This window comes from Microplitis demolitor, chromosome 8 (assembly GCF_026212275.2).
Source record: "Microplitis demolitor isolate Queensland-Clemson2020A chromosome 8, iyMicDemo2.1a, whole genome shotgun sequence".
Lineage (NCBI taxonomy): Eukaryota > Metazoa > Arthropoda > Insecta > Hymenoptera > Braconidae > Microplitis > Microplitis demolitor.
This window is the reverse complement of record NC_068552.1, coordinates 5,682,487-5,702,879: the sequence shown is the minus strand read 5'-3', so window position 1 is coordinate 5,702,879 and position 20,393 is coordinate 5,682,487. Positions and strand designations below refer to the sequence as shown.

At 27.2% G+C, this 20,393-nt stretch overlaps 2 protein-coding genes across 2 annotated transcripts; one reads left to right on the top strand and one right to left on the bottom strand.

Moving 5' to 3' along the window:
• Nucleotides 1–694: 694 nt before the first annotated feature.
• On the bottom strand, nucleotides 695–2,320 carry LOC128668372 (GATA zinc finger domain-containing protein 14-like; the record flags this gene model as incomplete). Its single annotated transcript, XM_053741148.1, has 1 exon — nucleotides 695–2,320. A coding segment is annotated over one exon (1,626 nt), but the record flags the coding sequence as incomplete, so codon positions are not given.
• A 3,047-nt stretch (nucleotides 2,321–5,367) lies between these two features.
• LOC128668455 (uncharacterized) lies at nucleotides 5,368–19,809 on the top strand. The gene is made up of 4 exons (XM_053741523.1): nucleotides 5,368–6,594; nucleotides 17,502–17,588; nucleotides 18,259–18,395; nucleotides 19,699–19,809. Exons 1-4 carry the CDS (start codon nucleotides 6,564–6,566, stop codon nucleotides 19,807–19,809), a joined length of 366 nt encoding a protein of 121 aa, XP_053597498.1. The 5' UTR covers nucleotides 5,368–6,563.
• The last annotated feature ends 584 nt before the right edge of the window (nucleotides 19,810–20,393 follow it).

Below are 20,393 nucleotides of genomic sequence, written 5' to 3'. Positions count from 1 at the left end.
AGTAACCATGGCAATAATATTAAGAATCATAATATCAATAATCATTATTATTGTTATTTTTATTACTATTATGATTATTATTATTATTATTATCATTATTATTATTATTATTATCATTATTATAATTATTATTATTATTATTATTATTATTATTATTATTATTATTATTATTATTATTATCATTATTATTATTATCATTATTATCATTATTATCATTATTATTATTATTATTATTATTATTATTATTATTATTATTATTATTATTATTATTATTATTATTATTATTATTATTATTATTATTATTATTATTATTATTATTATTATTATTATTATTATTATTATTATTATTATTATTATTATTATTATTATTATTATTATTATTATTATTATTATTATTATTATTATTATTATTATTATTATTATTATTATTATTATTATTATTATTATTATTATTATTATTATTATTATTATTATTATTATTATTATTATTATTATTATTATTATTATTATTATTATTATTATTATTATTATTATTATTATTATTATTATTATTATTATTATTATTATTATTATTATTATTATTATTATTATTATTATTATTATTATTATTATTATTATTATTATTATTATTATTATTATTATTATTATTATTATTATTATTATTATTATTATTATTATTATTATTATTATTATTATTATTATTATTATTATTATTATTATTATTATTATTATTATTATTATTATTATTATTATTATTATTATTATTATTATTATTATTATTATTATTATTATTATTATTATTATTATTATTATTATTATTATTATTATTATTATTATTATTATTATTATTATTATTATTATTATTATTATTATTATTATTATTATTATTATTATTATTATTATTATTATTATTATTATTATTATTATTATTATTATTATTATTATTATTATTATTATTATTATTATTATTATTATTATTATTATTATTATTATTATTATTATTATTATTATTATTATTATTATTATTATTATTATTATTATTATTATTATTATTATTATTATTATTATTATTATTATTATTATTATTATTATTATTATTATTATTATTATTATTATTATTATTATTATTATTATTATTATTATTATTATTATTATTATTATTATTATTATTATTATTATTATTATTATTATTATTATTATTATTATTATTATTATTATTATTATTATTATTATTATTATTATTATTATTATTATTATTATTATTATTATTATTATTATTATTATTATTATTATTATTATTATTATTATTATTATTATTATTATTATTATTATTATTATTATTATTATTATTATTATTATTATTATTATTATTATTATTATTATTATTATTATTATTATTATTATTATTATTATTATTATTATTATTATTATTATTATTATTATTATTATTATTATTATTATTATTATTATTATTATTATTATTATTATTATTATTATTATTATTATTATTATTATTATTATTATTATTATTATTATTATTATTATTATTATTATTATTATTATTATTATTATTATTATTATTATTATTATTATTATTATTATTATTATTATTATTATTATTATTATTATTATTATTATTATTATTATTATTATTATTATTATTATTATTATTATTATTATTATTATTATTATTATTATTATTATTATTATTATTATTATTATTATTATTATTATTATTATTATTATTATTATTATTATTATTATTATTATTATTATTATTATTATTATTATTATTATTATTATTATTATTATTATTATTATTATTATTATTATTATTATTATTATTATTATTATTATTATTATTATTATTATTATTATTATTATTATTATTATTATTATTATTATTATTATTATTATTATTATTATTATTATTATTATTATTATTATTATTATTATTATTATTATTATTATTATTATTATTATTATTATTATTATTATTATTATTATTATTATTATTATTATTATTATTATTATTATTATTATTATTATTATTATTATTATTATTATTATTATTATTATTATTATTATTATTATTATTATTATTATTATTATTATTATTATTATTATTATTATTATTATTATTATTATTATTATTATTATTATTATTATTATTATTATTATTATTATTATTATTATTATTATTATTATTATTATTATTATTATTATTATTATTATTATTATTATTATTATTATTATTATTATTATTATTATTATTATTATTATTATTATTATTATTATTATTATTATTATTATTATTATTATTATTATTTCGAATGCAGTATAATAAAAAAAATCGGTCTGTCGGTTGACCCTGCGGGCCAGCCCCAAAACTTCCCGCTGTTTTCGACCTCAAAGAGCTCGGAAACATTAGTGTAGATATATTTTCGAGCTCTTCGAGCTCGAAAATGCTATCACATGCAATTGTTTTTTTATGATCTTTTCAAGCTCTAACAATTTACCTGTTATGCTGAAGTTTGAAAATTTAAGAATCGAAAATCATCAATGAAGCGGTTTTTAAAATTTACTTCCTGATTATGTTCAGTAAAATAAGTTTATTGAGGTAGAAATGAATGTCGGGGTTAAAAATCAAGATTTAAATAAATTTTGACTCATGTAAGAAACAATAAAATATGAAATATCCGATAAAAATATTAAAAACTACGTTTTATCGATTTTTTTGTTGATAATATGATTTAAACTAAAAACCAAGTTCGATGACATTATATGATCAACAGAAACCATAAAAAAGATGAGTTAGTATGATATCAGGCACATTTTGTTACGTTATATTATGATTTATCCGGAAAAAATAACATCGGGTACGGGCATCGAGTCCTCATAATGCTAATATTTTTTCAAAGTTTCCAACTATATTTTTGCATTAAAAAATTAAAAAAGAATTTTTTTTCTCATTTTATCTATTTTTTAATGCAAAATTTCGAAAAATTGAAAAACATTTTTATTAATTAGAAAAATTTTTTTCCATCTTTGTTGATATTTTTGCCCATAAAAATTATCGGCTTCGCCTCGGCCAACAATTACATGTGATATGCGGCTTTTCTTATTTTCCTTCCCAAGTGGTGTACTATACTATTTTGTTACACTAGAGAACTGAGTTTTTTCACATTTATAAGTATTTTTGGATGCTTATAATTCCTTTTATTTCATTAGTTTAAAAAATCTGTAATTTACAATGGATATTATGACAGAGAGACTAATCTTGCCAAGTCTGGTCGCACCTAGTATTATAGTCGAATATTAGGGCGCCACTGGAAGATGGACTCGGCCTTCCAGAACCGGATGTTATATGATTTTATTTTAATTAAATTAATTTTATTTATTACTCAGGGTCGTTTGTAATATTTTGTGAGTGAGAAGAGGAATCGTAGAGTAGGCTGAAATAATGTTAATTCAAATTTTATTTAATTTAAGCACCTTGCTTTATTTTCTTACCCTGTGACAATATTTATTTCTTATGGCAAACTAATTTTACTTATGACAAACTAGGATTCTTATGACAAACTAATTTCTTATGACAAACTAATTTCTTATGACAAACTAATTTCTTATGGCAAACTAAATTCCTCGTCCCCTGGACGGTTACTTATGACAAACTAAATTTTCCTCGTCCCCTGGACGGTTACTACACCCACACACCCACACACCCACTTAAATTATCTCGTCCCCTGGACGGTAAGCCTTAACTTCAATTTAAAAACATCCCCTGGATGTATAATTATTTAAAATAACCTTATCATGTCCACCGGACCTAAATCACACACACAGTTTTTCTTTACTTAAAATTATTGACTCTACTTTACTTTATTTAATTCATGACTTCACTTTCTTTTACTCAATTTCTAAACTCGACATAAAAATTTCACCAATAAAAATTCTCAGTATAAAAATTTCACAACTATTTAATTCTTATTTATTTTCCCTGATTTATTTAATTCATTTATTAATTTTCACTGTCTTATTTAATTCAATTATATTTATTAATTAATTAATTTTGGTTTTATTTTAATTATTAATTAATTAATTTTCCACTGATAATTTTCCCATTAATATCCAATTCCAAAATTTATATATAGTTAATTTACTCCAAATTTCTGATAATTATTTTCATTATGTATTTTAACACTCAACTTAATTCACTGACAAAATAATCCATCCTTAACTTTACTCGAGACAATTTTATCGTAATTTTCTAGCGTCTTACTTTTGATTTTATAATTTTAATTAGAATTATTTTAACATTATTTTATAAATATTTTATGACTAAATTTTACGACTAGAATTACGGTTAAAATTGACTAGAACATTCGGCCGGTGAGTTGGCGTCGCAAGGCCTTAATTTACGATCTTACACGCGGACAATTATTGTCTAGAGCGGCCGACAGGCCTGGATACTTTTATTAAGTTATTGAATTTAATTGAATTTAATTATCAAATAATTTACGCGGAAAAATTTATTTTATTCGAGCCGAGAGGCCTCGAATAGAATAAATTTAGAGTTACGACAGAACGGCGAGTATACGGAAAGATTTTACGGAAATTTCGAGACGCGTGGTTGAACCGGCCGACGGGCCTTGAGCTACCGATCTAAATTACGTAACCAATAGAAAGATGCTAAGTAATCAATTTATAATTAATTCGGCCCTCTAATAATCAAATTAGAGGCCTTAATCAATTATAAATTTTACTTTACGAAGTCCAGACGCGCTGAGTAATTTTCTGGTGCTCCTGTCTTTGTTCTGCTGGTGATGTCTGGGTCTCTCGAGTTTTTCCGCCTCTCTCTCTCTCTCTCCCAAATCAAATTTTTCAGTTTATAACCTGTCAATGAACAGTACGTATTAGTGTTGTATTAAATAATTGCTTATGATAATTATCGGCCTAAAGGCCTAATAATTTACAAAATAGAAAAATAGGAATCAATAAATCGCCTCGTTCCACGTGAAGCGTGAACGGACGTATATATTTACCTTGATGATAGTTTTCGCCTGGTGTTTTCGCCGTCTTCGCAAAACTGCCCGTTTTTCGTTCCGCAGTCCATTATATCATTTCACTCCCGTTCACCATTCCGGAAACTTATTCCCACTACCTTAGACTAAGGAAATGACGAACGGACGGGCCTTAGTGATTCATGCGACGCCCGGTGACTAGTCGCAATACTACTCGTAACTTGCGAGGTCATCGGCCGGTCATTGGCGGGAACGAAATTCAAATTCAAATTAGTTTAATTATTCATGTTTATTAAGTTTACCCTGTTACAATATATGAAAATCAAATAAAAAGGCTCTTTTTGGTGTTTCTATTATTTTATTAAAAAATACAACAAATATAGTAAAAAAATCAGGATGAAATAAATACAATTTATGGTTAAGAATAGCGTAGCCAAAAAACCTATTACTCAGATAGTTGGTTTGATGTGAAATGTGCCTCATAATTGTTTTTATAACTGAAAAAAAATTACTTTAGCCAAGAAAATTTGTAAGGAAGGCTGAAGTTCTTTGAGCGCAAGAAGAAAATTTCTTAGCTCAAGAAAATTCTACACCTCTTCAGAAATTTGAAATTTACTCCAGAAATTTTCACTCTTTCTTAAAATTTTCTTGGATCAAGAAAATTTACGCTTGTCAACGTTTCCTTCTTTTCTGTGTACATTTTTACTTTTACTTTTACATTTTGTAAGACAACAAGTCTTACATCCTGATAAAGATAATTGAGGTGACTAATTTTTAGTATGTCGCTAATAAGCAGACAATTTTCATTATATCTATTTCGCAAGGCTGACAATTTTTAATATGTCGCCAAGCTGTCAATTTTTAATATGTCGCTAAGCTGACAATTATTAATATGTCGCTAAGCTGACAATTTTTATTATATCCATGTCGCAAGGCTGACAAATTTTTAATATGTCGCTAAGCAGACAATTTTCATTACATCATGTCGCAAGGCTGACTGATTTTTATCATGTCGCTAAGCTGACAATTTTCAACGTGTCGCAATGCAAATAATTTTTTTTGAGTGAAAATAAGATGCGTCGTTGACAGAACTATTTTATATTACTTAATATACAATGAAATATTACTTCCGGGATTATTTTGAATTTTTTTCAATAGAAAAAAAAATAAAACATACTAATAATAGATATATCTATGGTTAGATTAAATTACATTTCTCATGATATGCCAAAAAATTTATCAGTTTCAACGAAGCTCCTGAATACGACTAGTCCGACAAATCAATTTTTGAATGTGACAACAATAACGAATATCAATATGATACAACACTGAAAAATTAGTATTTAGGCAAGATGGCTATTGGAATAATTAAAAAATTATGCAACCGGCAAATATATAATGTTAGTTAGTAAGATACCCTCCTCCGCCCTCTTACCACCACAATGAAATTTCTTCTAATCTTAATTAATGTCTCATTGTATTATTATATAGTATAGAATCGTCAGAAATATAGAGTCAAATAATAAATTGCTTTGAGCTATGCTTGATTCAGTGACATTCATGTTCGAAAGTATTATAGATTTTTTTAAGTTTCATAATTATAAGAAATTGATATACCAATGTTGATAATGATCATCGGCATTAACTTTTTATATTCACATTTTAAGCAATTGTGCAATCTTTCATGATTTAATTCCATTTCTGAATGTCCAATTATTATTAATTATATTTTCATTCATTTCAGTGTGTAAACATTAAAAATAACTATTTATTCACTTTCTACTTCAAAGTTATTATATAATTCAAATAATTCATAACGCATATATAGAATACTGTCCCCAAAGTCATTCCGAATGTTGGGAATATTGTAACTGTTATTTTTGCATTCAGCTGCATAGAAATGGGTACTGTCAATATTAAAAACTGTCAAAAAGTTTGACGAGTAACATTATTATCAGGGCCTGATTCAATGCTTGAGGCAATTTTCGAATTATTTATCGTAAATGTAATCAATTTTATATTTAATGCCTAACTAATTGCAATCGTTGAGCCTTCGTGAGCCCAAATTCCTTCACCAACTATCATTCTAACAAAATCATCTAGTGTTGGCTCTTGATTGATATTAAACTGACCATTGATATTAAATGCAACAGTTATTATATTTTTCTCTAATAACGTTTCGTAATAACGACTGTAATCAAGAATGTGATAGATTAAAAATAGTTTAATTTCTGGATATTTGTTTTCATCATTTAGCCACAGTTTAACAATGGATCGATAGAAACAATTACCATCCGCTTTAATGTCGTAGATATCAAACCTATCGAGGCATTCTTTTGGTAAGAGAGTAATTTTAATTTTCTTATCATCATTATCATTATTACTTGAGTTTAATGTGTTATCTACATTCATGTTCTGCATGAAAATACAAAGATGACTAATAAGTTGATGATTGTCATTCACAATTTCTTCAATATCTTGTAGACTTTTACTTTCATATATTCTATTCAGAATTGTCGTCATTTTATTTGTATATTTATTGCAATAATAACACAGAATTTGATCAACTTTGATTAAATTTATTTTTCGATTTTTCCAAATCGGCTCATCGAATTTATGTGAACTTAACATTCTTCGAGCTGCAATGAAATGATGCTCTATTTCATTAACTATTGTTACAGGAGTTATTGATCATGTAATTGAAGGTGAATACTTGTTAATATTAATTATGTTATGCGTTGATTTATCAATGCCGATAACGATTATATTGATTTTCAATGCACTACATAGAACATAGAGAGAACCATGATCACCCCACTCTCTTTCTTGTGCAATTTGACGTAAAAAATCATAAACAATTGGAAACAGTAATTGGTTATTTTCTTCACATTCAGAAACTGGTATACCCTTATAATAAATAATCGGTTCATATTTACTTTTATTGAATATAACAGTATTAATTATAAATATTTTAATGTTAATATATTTATCTTCGTCACATAAAATGATATCAGCGATTGATCGGAACAGACAATTACCATCTGCAGAAATAATTACCAACTGAAAATCGTTATTCAGTGTGTGATTTATATAAGCATGAATAGCAGACATTTTTGAAGTTTTCAATTGATATTTCGATAACTGTATGTTAAAAGAATACTGAAAACTATCTGTGATATTATCAACAGATTCTTCAATGTGATTGCAAACTGTAATAATAAGATCACTTTTTTCGTGCCATATCATTTTAATCTCCTGTAGAGTTGTACATTCAGTGATGTCACATAAAAGTTCTCTAATTAATGAGGAAGGTGTTTTCATAATATGATCATCCAAGTTTTCATTAGGATCTGATTTTACTTCAGTTTCAGTTTCTTTCTTATCTTTTGCTTTTTTCTGAGCTTCAAGAATATAATTCGGTTCACGAATTTTCATACCGCGAGTTTTTCTGCCGTCTATAATTTCTGGAAGTACACACTCTTTATAAAATCTAATGAGTTGTGGCTTCATTTTTGTTTCCAAAAATCTATCGTCTTTTTCAATGATCTCGTATTTTAAGCCTTTTGGGGTCCATACAGTAAAATAGCAATATTGTCTACCTGTAATATGCAATTGTCCTTGCACTTGATAGTAATAATCGTGCTTTACTTTCAAGTTGCCTGTATTTAAATCAAACATTTTAGTCATATACGGTTTTTGCAACTGTAATGCTTCATTCGGTAATAGATGTTTTACAGATTCCAAACATTTCACTTCAACAATAGAGTTTTTATCAATAAGACCGTCAGATTTAGCACCTAAAAATTCAATGTCTTTATCAATGAATAGACCACAGGGTTTAATATCATCTGGCTTAATTTTCAGCTCATTTGCCATGTCTTTCAAAGCTGTTTTCTCAAACTCACTTCCAAATTGTATTGAACTAGCATTTATTACTGGCGGATAAACGATTTTGATTACTAACGCCGAGCAAGAAGTAGTTTTTTTTCGACGGCATACGGGTCCAAAATTAGATGCAGTTATCAGATCTCGACGATATTGATGCCAAGTGGGCGATTAAGCTTGATCTATTGTTTCCTTCATAATTTCTTCGCGTCGACTTTGGCGTTCTTTTAATTTCTTAAAATGTTCATCTTCTTTTTGGTTATATTCAAATAAAGGAAGGTTATCATCTTCCACTTTTCCGTATGATTTATCAGGGCCATAAAATCGTCTGTATGACCTGCCTTTATTTTTTCAGGACTTTTGAGTTCGAAGTACCTGAGATTGTTTACTTTGTTCTAACCTCGTTATTTCTAACAGTTCTTTCAAACCCATATATCTATGAATTCTCGACCCAACTTCTTGAGTATCTGACTGGATAGCAGCAACTGATACCGTTAAATTAAATGAATTACGCTGACTATAATTTATACGTCCCCCCCCCCTAATGTCTGATTTGCAATGGAGTTTAGTTCTTCAACTTTATTTGTTGTAACATCATCTAACAGACTATCTGCATGCTTAGATAATCTTGTAACTACTTGCATTATAATTTGATATTGTGACGAAGCAAAATCCTAGCCTCGGTTTCTAGTCATATTTTTAAATATGCTTTTATTTAACTAATCGACGTCGCGACAACCGAGAGGCACTGATGTACGTACGACTTTAGTTGCACGGGCTCTCTTCGCAGAACCTCATCACCTGGTGGTGGGCGACACCTGCGAAATACTTCCCTGGAGGCGCAATGCTCCACCTCAGGAGATCGTAAGCCGACCCACTGGAACAGACGTTGGTCCAGTGCCCTGCAGTCCACCTTGCAGGGACATACGCGGCTGGCTCACTTATACAGGTGAGGCCAGTTTAGCTTATGTGGCGCCATCTCTGAGGGGGAAAACTCAATACCTTGTATTCGATCGTTGATTGAGCGACTGAGTGTGGTTTCGCTCCCACTGTTGCAGCCGCTTGGATACGGATAAGCCCTAGCGATTCCCTAGGCGACGTAAGGTTGGTCAACTACATGAAAGGAACCAGGGGACTTCTTTTTGGAGGGAAGTCACTCTTGGTTAACTCGCAACGCTGATCGGTTGTGAAAAAGTAACTTCTGGTTATGATTATTTATAAAACCTAAAAGCCTTGCCTCTTTATTAAATAAAGTTCCGAGTTTATTTTAAACATTGCTTCGTGTTCTTATTGTAACTTAAAAGTACTTGTCCACTATATTATTAATATTAACAAGTGAATTCAACGTTGTTTAGTACGAGTCAGACGAGTATTTTAGTCGCAGTAAAAAGGTAATTCCGTATTTATTTATCTGCTCAATACCCATTATCTATGACTGTCCTGGTGAAGCCAACATAGTAGCCTGGTGGAAGAATAAATAAATTACGTGACCAAACCCCGCAACGCTGCTTAGAAAACAGCGCGGTAAAGACTGATCGAACGGATACCTGTCCTCGAGGTTAAATTGACCGAGGAGGAGGCATACTGTTTTAATATATTCCAACAGTTTCCAAACTAGCTATTATATTTTCTTTGATCTTCTGACAATCATTAAATGGATTCTCGGTATACTGACTGTGATCACCGAAGAAATGTCCAGGGATATTCGTGAGAACATTTCTTAGCTGTTGAACTTGTTCATCTCTACCAATATTTTTCTGTTTAATATCTTTGATGTTCTTTTCTACATAATTACGCATTTTTCGAGCACTTTCTTTAACACGTTGACGTAATATCATAACATTCATTACCGTTGATGGAGGAATTTTAATCACCGAAGCATTGACAATATGATTACAGAAGTTACGGAATAAATGATTTTTACATTCTATTTTCTAAACTTCAATATCATATTCTTTGTAAGGGTTATTATTTACAATAGGCTGGTGAACACTGCTGTCGCCTTCTCCAATAAAACATTTATATATTAATCCGTTTGATTCAACACTGCATTTGATGCCTTCTACTATGATATCCGATTCCATACTAGTTGATGTTTCATTACGGGCGTAGTTTTTATAACATTTATGCGGGGTTTTAGCGTTTCCATTTTTCGAATCAATAGCACAAACCGAACAATATTTGTTCCTTACTCCACAATAAAGTACTCTACCAGTGCGCAAGCCTATAATTGTAGCAAAACCTGTCAGAGCATCATACCTTCCATTTTTGTAAGAACGCTTAGACCAAGCTCCATTAACGATTACAGTTATAGAAGGAATTTTAGTACCATTGTGAATAATAAAATCATTAGCTTCAACCGCCAACTGTCTCTCCATTTCTGCCGCATCATTCATTTCTTTTTGAGATGTTCCAATAATTGAACATTCGATCTTATCACGATACTTTCGATATGTTTTATCTGTCATGACATGTATATTCATTGTCGCAAGCTGTTCCTTAAAATTCGTATAACCTGTACCGCTTATCAACGTACCCAATACAGCACTTTCGTTTAAAGACATACAATTTATTGACTTTTCGGATTCAGACCAAATACTTGCCGTCTTAAAACATTTTTTACATTGCCAAAACATTTGAGTCAATAATCCACGATCAGTACAGCGTGTCAATTGGAGATCACGGAAAAGACCTTGACATGACCCCGCATGGTTATCATCAAATGCATCATGTAATTCATGCTGAATCCATGAAAAATCTAAAATCCGTCTAGTTGTGATGTGTTCTTTGTAATACGGCTCATTTTCAGTTTGATCATTCATCTTCCCATTAATATCGACATTATTAACAGATGAATGCTTCTTCTTGTCACTAGACTTACAATAATTGTGATCGAAGTTATTTGGACGTTTTTGCATTTCACATGAATAAGTAACTGTATCTTCAACTTCAACAGTAATATCCTTTTCCGAGTAATCTTCATTTGCTGATTGTACCATGCTGTCAATATATTGCGTGTTATCCGAATCTTCCAAGATTATTTCGTAGCAAGGGCACGTTTGAAGTGGTTCTTCTTTTCTGCACCGTTTTTCTAGATTGATGTTTTCCATACTGCCTTGTTGCTGTAAGCTGTTAGGTGCAGGTTTCTTGTACTCAAAGTCTTTGTATGATAGCAGACTATGAGACTTATCGTGGGAACTTTGTTCGTGTGGAGTAAACGCTTGATTAATTTTCCTTTTATTACTCAAAGTTTTATCACAAATTGTGACTTTATCAGCAGTATTACGATTGTCCTTCTTACTGTAAGTAAATAAAAAATCCTGGATACTTTTATTTTCTTCCATGTTGTCTTAAAACTTTCAAACTTCAAACTTTCTTTTTTCTTCTCCATCCACAACTTCCGTCATCTTCTCATCTGCGGAATTCTTGATAGTCTCCTTCACCATCACTTGTCGACTACGATCGTAATTAATATCCAACAAGTCAGTAATTATATAAAAAAATTTCACCTAAAAATTGTCAATAATTCCCGAAAATTGTTGAGAAGGTAAAAATCTTCAACACTTATCAATAAGACTGATGTTACGTCGAAATGAAAGCATAATTTGTGCCCTGACTATAATATATCAAAGTTTACGCTCTTGCTTTAGGGACTTTGCCATATTATAAGCGAGGAAACACTTCTAGCCCACATTGTATTTCGACATTTATATATTTATTTTTTTCCTTGATGTTTAATACCCAACAATCAAGTCTTACCAGTTTCTGTTATTTAAAAATAAATAAAAAATATAGTAAATTCAGATAATTTAGTTGAATTAACATTTACGTGAGGTTAAATTATTAATATATGTTTTGGATAAATTAATTTAATAGCTTAATACACACTTAGGAAATTAAAAAAAGAAATGTTCCAGATCGTATGTAATTATTGACTGAGGAAAAGTCTAAGTCAAAAAACATATGATCAAAGACGTTTCTTATTTTACTTACCGACATGTGTAACATACTATTTTTTAACAGATAAAAAATTTGACAAATTAAAATAAAATATTTTCGAAATTTTTACAAATAAAGTAAAAGGTTCTAGCCATGACAAAAGAGGCCGGGTCTAAAATTGCTCGATTAGGCATGAAATTCCTGCCCATTAGATTTAAGATATGGCTTTTCGTTGGATAGAGTAAGTAAAGAAGAATTCAAAATGGAGGAGCCGATGAATATTGCTTTCTTGTCCATCTAGTATTTATCAGCTCCTCTCTTTTCAGTTTTTCTTTACTTACTCTAACCAACGAAAGAGACAGACAAAGATGCAACTACAAAGATGCAAAACAAGGTTTCAGGTATAATAGAATCATTATAGAATAATCGAACGACATTTTTAAAATCGGTATTATTCTTCAATTAAAATTCTAACGCGAAAAAAAAGATCTATATCAAAAGATCTATATAGATCTATAAAATCTGAAAGAAATATTTTAATTAAAAAGATCATCAATGGATGAGTTTATTTATAAAATATGGCTAGTGCCGTATGAAATATAAAATAACCCTACTTAAGGGGAAATCAACTAAAAGAACTTAAAATCTGATTCTTTTCAGATTTTTTTTATGAATGAAAAATAAAAAAAAATTATTTTTGTTAATAATTAGCACTTAACAGATAACTATTTTTTTTCATATGAATGAAAAATATTGAAATTGTTATTTCGACATCTGGCTATGGTGTACATTTATGTAACAACTAAACTATTCGAGCAAATGTGAAGAATTTTTTTATCGTCCCATTTTTTAATGTAAATGTTACAAAAAAATTAAAAATTTTAATAACATTGTAACTAATTTTTTTTATAATTTAAAGCCCTATTAATGAATAATAGCAATATAGGTTAACTATAATACATATAGCTAACATGTTCATTGTTGCTCATAAAAAGTTATAATTATACAGGACAATATACTTACTTAAAGAATAATGAAAAATTGGAAAAGACTGAGTTAAATAATAAACTTTTTTTTATTATACTAACCAGAAAATGTGTACTCAAAAATTCTATAAATAAATAACAGTACAAGCACTGTATATTTTGGATGAAAGTAGTAATATAAAAGTCATCCCGGCCAGTAAGTCGCCGTCGGGAATTTGCGGTTTTTCCCCCACCCCACCAAGTTTCCCCTCAATTTCATGTATATTTTCTGTAAAGATAATACTTTCCTTCAAGTATATGATTTCTCAACTCGAAAAGAATATTTGAAGGCACATGCTCGCATTCAATTGCATTTTTAAATAATTATTATAGTTCACAAAACATTTCACAATAAACAACTAATCAAATCTCTGTAAATTTGAAAAATTACATTTGCTGAATTATCCATGTATTGATTACTTCAAACTTGTCAATTGCTAATTAGGAACTTTTGACGAAATGATTCGATACGTACTAAAATAATTATTCACTCAATATTAATTAATATTTCTAAAAATATATATTAACTATCGTCATAATCTTAAAAAAAAATTAAAGAACATCGATTCAGATGAAAAAGTCGTTTTTTTCATCGCTGATTGATCGTATATTGACAAGTACAAACAAATAGTAAAATGATACAATAACTGATATTATTTAGATGACAGGAAGGAAATTTCAAGAAAAATATAAAATTTTCCAAACAATTATTCGTATACTTAGTCATAAACAACCACGATTCTCGTCGATCCCAGTCAGGGAAGTATTAGGAGAGTAGAAAGTATGAAGAGTAGGTAGCACACACACACGTTCGCTCTCTTTCCGTCGCTGCCACTACTAACATCCGACCTATCACTCCTTTCTCTCCGTTTCGCGTGCAAATATAAACTTTCATACTCTCAGCGAATGTAGTGGTATTTTTATTTAAATCATACTTTAAAATCGAATGTAATAAAAACAGTAAGTTCGAAAAATCTTACAGACACGGCATTTTCTGTAGCTTCAAATTTCAACGCACTAAAATTTTGTTTTCAACCGTTACTTTTATTATAATTAATTATTTATAAAATTTTAAACATTTCTCTCAGTTTAATTATTTGATTATTATTTTTAATGTCTGTGGTATTCTTGATAATATCTGAGCATGTATAAAAATATATTTCCAGCATATTCATACTATATTACGATAGGAGGGAATTTGTAATCAATGACAAAAGACCCGTATTCATGGCTAAAGTTAGGTATCCATCTCTTTTAATGACAAAACATACGATGCATCAATGCATATTATTATTATCCAATAATGGATGTGAAAATTGCAATGATTAAATTACAATGGATCTCAAAAACCCATTCCTGAAAAAATATTTTGGCGCTAAATATTTATATAAATAATTAAAATATAACGTTTCGTGTAAGGATTAAAAATAAATGATTATTAATTATCTCACTTCATCAAAAAAATATAAATTTATATTATAAATATTCATACATGTATATATTACATTCATTATCATTAAATAATACATTTCTTATTATTTTATTGTTATTTACAAACTAGCCTTTAAATTTAAAAATAAATGAACTGTACATAAAGTGCACGCTGTAAAGTATTAATTAAAAATAAATATTCCCTAAAAAGAATATCTGCATTAATATTATAAAGTATCTTTTACCTTCCATTAAAGATATCTGAAGTAAAATCTGAAATTTTGACCATCTCTTATAATTACCAACTGCTTTGAATATTTTGTTTGATTTGTACACCGAAATTCAAACACCGAGTCATTTACATGTCTCTCAGTAATAATTTTTGCGATTCTCGCCACTGACAGTAGTATAATTATAATAGTTTTTTATTAGGTGTACAAAAAAGTTCTACCCGTTTTTTGTCAAAAAAAAATATATTTAAAAATTTTAAATAAAATACAAATTTTAATCAAAATAACCACCATCAACATCTACTACCCTTTGCCAACGCTCAGGCAACTGATGGATCCCACGGCGATAAAAGGCTTGATCTTTTGTCGAAATGAAATCATCTATTGTTTTTTGCATTTCGTTTTCATTTTGTAAGTGTTTGTCAGCCAAGTAATTTTGCAATGAACGGAATAGGTAAAAATCACACGGTGCAAGGTCTGGTGAATACGCCGGGTGCGGTAAAACTTCCCACTGTAAATCATTTATAGTGTGGTGGACGATTGAACTTCTATGAGGCCTGGCGTTATCATGCTGCAGTATCACTGGTCGAGGTTTTTGTCCCGCAAATCGTCTTTTACTGTTGATTTTATCTGCTAGTTTTTTTAATTGACAACTGTAGCGTTCTCCAGTAACGGTTTCTCCTGGTTTGAGTAACTCATAATATAGCACGCCCCACTCATCCCACCAAATACAAAGCAATATTTTTTTCCCAAAAACATTACGTTTTGGTGTTGATGTCGTTGGTTGTCCTGGGTCTACCCAATGTTTTCGACGTTTAGGATTCTCATAGTAAACCCACTTTTCGTCCCCTGTTACAAGTTTCCACAAAAAACTTTTTTTTTATGTCGTGAAAGCAACGACAGGCAGGTGTCAACTCGTCTCTCTCGTTGTTCTGGAGTTAATTCATGAGGTACCCATTTTCCTTCTTTTTGAATCTTACCTAAAGCATGTAATCTTTCAGAAATAGCTTGTTGAGTAACGTTTAACTTTTTCGCAAGTTCTTGTTGTGTTTGTGCAGAATCTTGATTCAGTAATTCTTCCAATTTCTCGTCACTGATTGTTGAAGGTCTTCCAGAGCGTGGTTTATCATTTAAATTAAAATCTCTGTTTGTGAATTTCCGAAACCATCTTCGACAAGTACTGTCATCAATAACACTGTCACCATAAGTTGCACAGATTATTCTTTGAGCTTCAGCGGCACTTTTTCTTGATGAAATTCATATAAAAGACAATGGCGGATATGCTCATTACTTACTTCCATTTTTAAGTTAATAAAAAAATATATATATCGAAGTTTAATATATTAAAAGCTTGATGAATTTAAAGAGTACAAACAGCTGTGCATGTACATATACGTATTCATAGCTAACCTATAAATAGCTGTTAGATAACTCCATCTTTGAAAAACGGGAAGAACTTTTTTGTACAACTAATATGTAATTTTTTTTTATACTTTGTGTGGTATAAATAATTTTCGTGTAAAAGTTACACAAAATACACCAAAAAGTTAGAAATTATAGAATTATACGGTTCAATTTTCGAATTTCATTTTTTACATTTTGGCTCAAGTGTGAAAGATACGATAATGCTGATAAATCGAATTCTTGTAGAGAATTTAATAACAAGTGCTGGAAACTTCGGGAAACTGAACGGATCAGTTCTATAACTTAATTTTAATTTTAAATTCAAATTTTGGTGGGAAATACAAAAAGATTGAGTTCAATTGCTAAGGACCTTTCATGTGAGAAATATAATCCTCTATAAAAAAAAGTCATTTGTTTGTTTATAGTTTTTGTTTTTTTAACAATAATAATTTGTGAAAAACGATAAATTTTTCCCTTGACATTTTATACCGTGTGTAGTTCTTGGAATTCATTTTCACTTTAAAATTTTTTATATTATTCATTCTATATATTTTTCTTTGTAGGTGACCAGGACGTTGTAATTAACAATAAGAAGCGGCATCAGAAAGATGACAATATTGTTAATGAGCGGGTTGGTGAGGATTTAATTGGTAAGATTGAACAATATATTGATTAGAAAGTGCATGATCATTTCTATTAGACAGTATTAAAGTAAATTTTTAACCGAATAGAAAATAAAATAAAGATCCGAGAAAATATTCAGTATATAAAGTTGTGATTTTAATAGGAACTCCGCATTTTGTCGTAGCTTATGGTGCTATGCAGGAGAGTACTCCGGAATGACGAAATTTTTTTAATCCCTTTCTAAAACTGCAAATATTCAGAATTACTCATTGAAAATGATAAAATTAAATTCTTTAAAACTATTTTCATTTCTATGAACATATGTATAGGATAATAATTTGCATAGAGCTACTTTTTTTTATATTATTTTAGATAGGGGATACCTTGAGGATAGTTCATTTAAACTAATTTCTAAAGATTTTAAGTAATTATTAATACAACAGGGCTTGATTTTAAAACTGTATAATTATGGATCCCCGATAAAAAATATTGATTAAAAGAAAATAAAAATAATAAAATTTGAATTTTTTTCAATGTTATTAATTTTTTTAATGTATATATAGATATATAATTTACACAGAGCGACTGCTTTCCAATACTTTTTAATTAATATTTTAAATCAGGGGTGTAGTATATAGATAACAATTATAAATCATTTGTTTAAATGAGGATATTGATGTTATTTCTTTTTTACAGATACTAAGGCAGAATTAAAAGGTCCTGAAATTCAGGACATAAATCTTCATAGAAGAATGAAGAAATTGGAGATGGAAATGCATCGGTTGAGGAAATGTGTAGGTGAATGGAGGGAGGAGACAAGAGAATTGAACGTTGTAAGTAAATTTATGGTTAATTAGAAGAAGGAAAATTGAAAAGATAAATAATTGTTAAAAAAAATTTTTTAAATATTGGGTAAATATATAAAAGTTGGGCTCCACTGTTTTTCGGCCATTAAAAATCGAAAAATAAAAATAATCCCATACTTTTTTTTTTAATTGTTCGTTTTCGTGACAGATTTACGAAAAAAATTATTAGATTTATATCCCACGGTGTTACAATAGGCAAATCATCGATTGATAATAAAGAAAATTATAAACTAGACCTATGACCGCGAATTTGAAGGTGTTAACTCCGGAAATTCGTATTTATTATTCTTTCTGCGCACTAAAAAACAAACAATGAAAAAAAGAAGTCTTTTGTGCGTTAACTTTTACGGAAGTAATTAATTTTTTTTAATTTGTTAAGAATTCTTGTTAACAAAATAAGTATATATATTTTTTTTACATGTATATATATATATATATATATATATATATATATATATTTATATATATATATATATATATATATATATATATATATATATTTATTTTGTAAAAAAAAAATTTGTAAACGAAAATTCTTAAAAAATCTAAAAAAAATTCATAACTTCCGTAAAAATCAACGCAATTTAGACTTTTTTTTTAATTGTTTGTTTTTTAGTGCGCAGAAAGAGTAATAAATTATAAATACGAAATTCCGGAGTTAACACTTTCGAATTCGCGGTCAAAGATTGAGTTTAAAATTTTTTTCATTTTTTTATTGATGATTTCCCTTGTAACATTGTGTGACATCGATCTAATAATTCTTGTCATAAATCCACCTTGAAAACGAACAATTAAAAAAAAAATATGGGATTATCTTTATTTTCCGATTTTTTATGGTAAAAAAATAGGGGAGCCCCACTTCTATATAATCACCATAGTGGTATGAAATTAATACAAAATACACCGAAAAAATTGGTTATTATAAAAGACAGTAATAATGACGACACTAAATTGACATACATCTGATAATTTCTATAATTTCATAACAAATAAATTATAGCAAGAAAATTTTCTTCAAAAATTTCATCTTTAGAAGCTTAGAAAAAATAAAAAATGAAATTTTTCCAAATTAATTTCTATGCTTAATTTATTTTAAAAGAAAAATCGAAAAATTTTCAACTGTCTGCTAACTTCAGTCTCATTAATAATGTTAAAATTATCAGATTATGAACAATTATATCAAATACCTTCACAAATATATGAAATATGAAATATTAACTAATAATAGCAGAATATTAATCATATGTAACTTTTTTAAATATGCTTACAGACAATCAAATCATGGATGAATTTGTCGACTCATAGTCAACATTCACAAGGTCGCCCGACGTTCTTACCGAATTATCAACCGACATTTCCATCTCCACAACTTTCACCTTGATATCCACCCCCCCTCCGTCTTCATATATCGAACCACCTCCACCTCCTCCTCCTTCATATCAACTTTAAGCACCACCGTCTTCATATCCACCACCAACCCCTCCGTCTTCATATCCCTAACCACCACCTCCTCCTCCAGCATATCCAACTAAACATTATTATACTTTTAATAAATAATTAATAAAATAAATATAAATAAAATTACGTTCAAAATACTTATAACGAGATATTTATTTTTCGGAGGGTCTACTCCTTCGATAATTCGTACGAATAATTTTTTTTTATTTGTCCGATATTCAGATGAAAAGATTATATTTGAACACTGGTACTAGTAATCCGGAAGAGAAAATCTTTTTATCTTAAATATGTTATAGAATATAATTGATATTTGATAAGATTTTAATATAAAATACTCTATTTGTAGGCGTACAAAGATATATACTTATATTTATCTATATACATATAAGCGAAATACCACTGACTCATCACCAGATCTCCGAAACTATTTGACCGATTCATTTAAAATTTGGCATAGGTACTCCTTTTTCACTATAGATGAGAGATAAGAAGGGATTTTGCGCAATT

Excerpts from the sequence above, each read along its gene's own strand:
- LOC128668455 (XM_053741523.1), top strand. The coding sequence starts at position 6,564 with ATGCTTGATTCAGTGACATTCATGTTCGAAA. Across the intron at positions 6,595-17,501 it reads AGTGACATTCATGTTCGAAA|GTGACCAGGACGTTGTAATT; the intron begins GTATTATAGATT and ends TTTTCTTTGTAG. Across the intron at positions 18,396-19,698 it reads AGACAAGAGAATTGAACGTT|ACAATCAAATCATGGATGAA; the intron begins GTAAGTAAATTT and ends ATATGCTTACAG.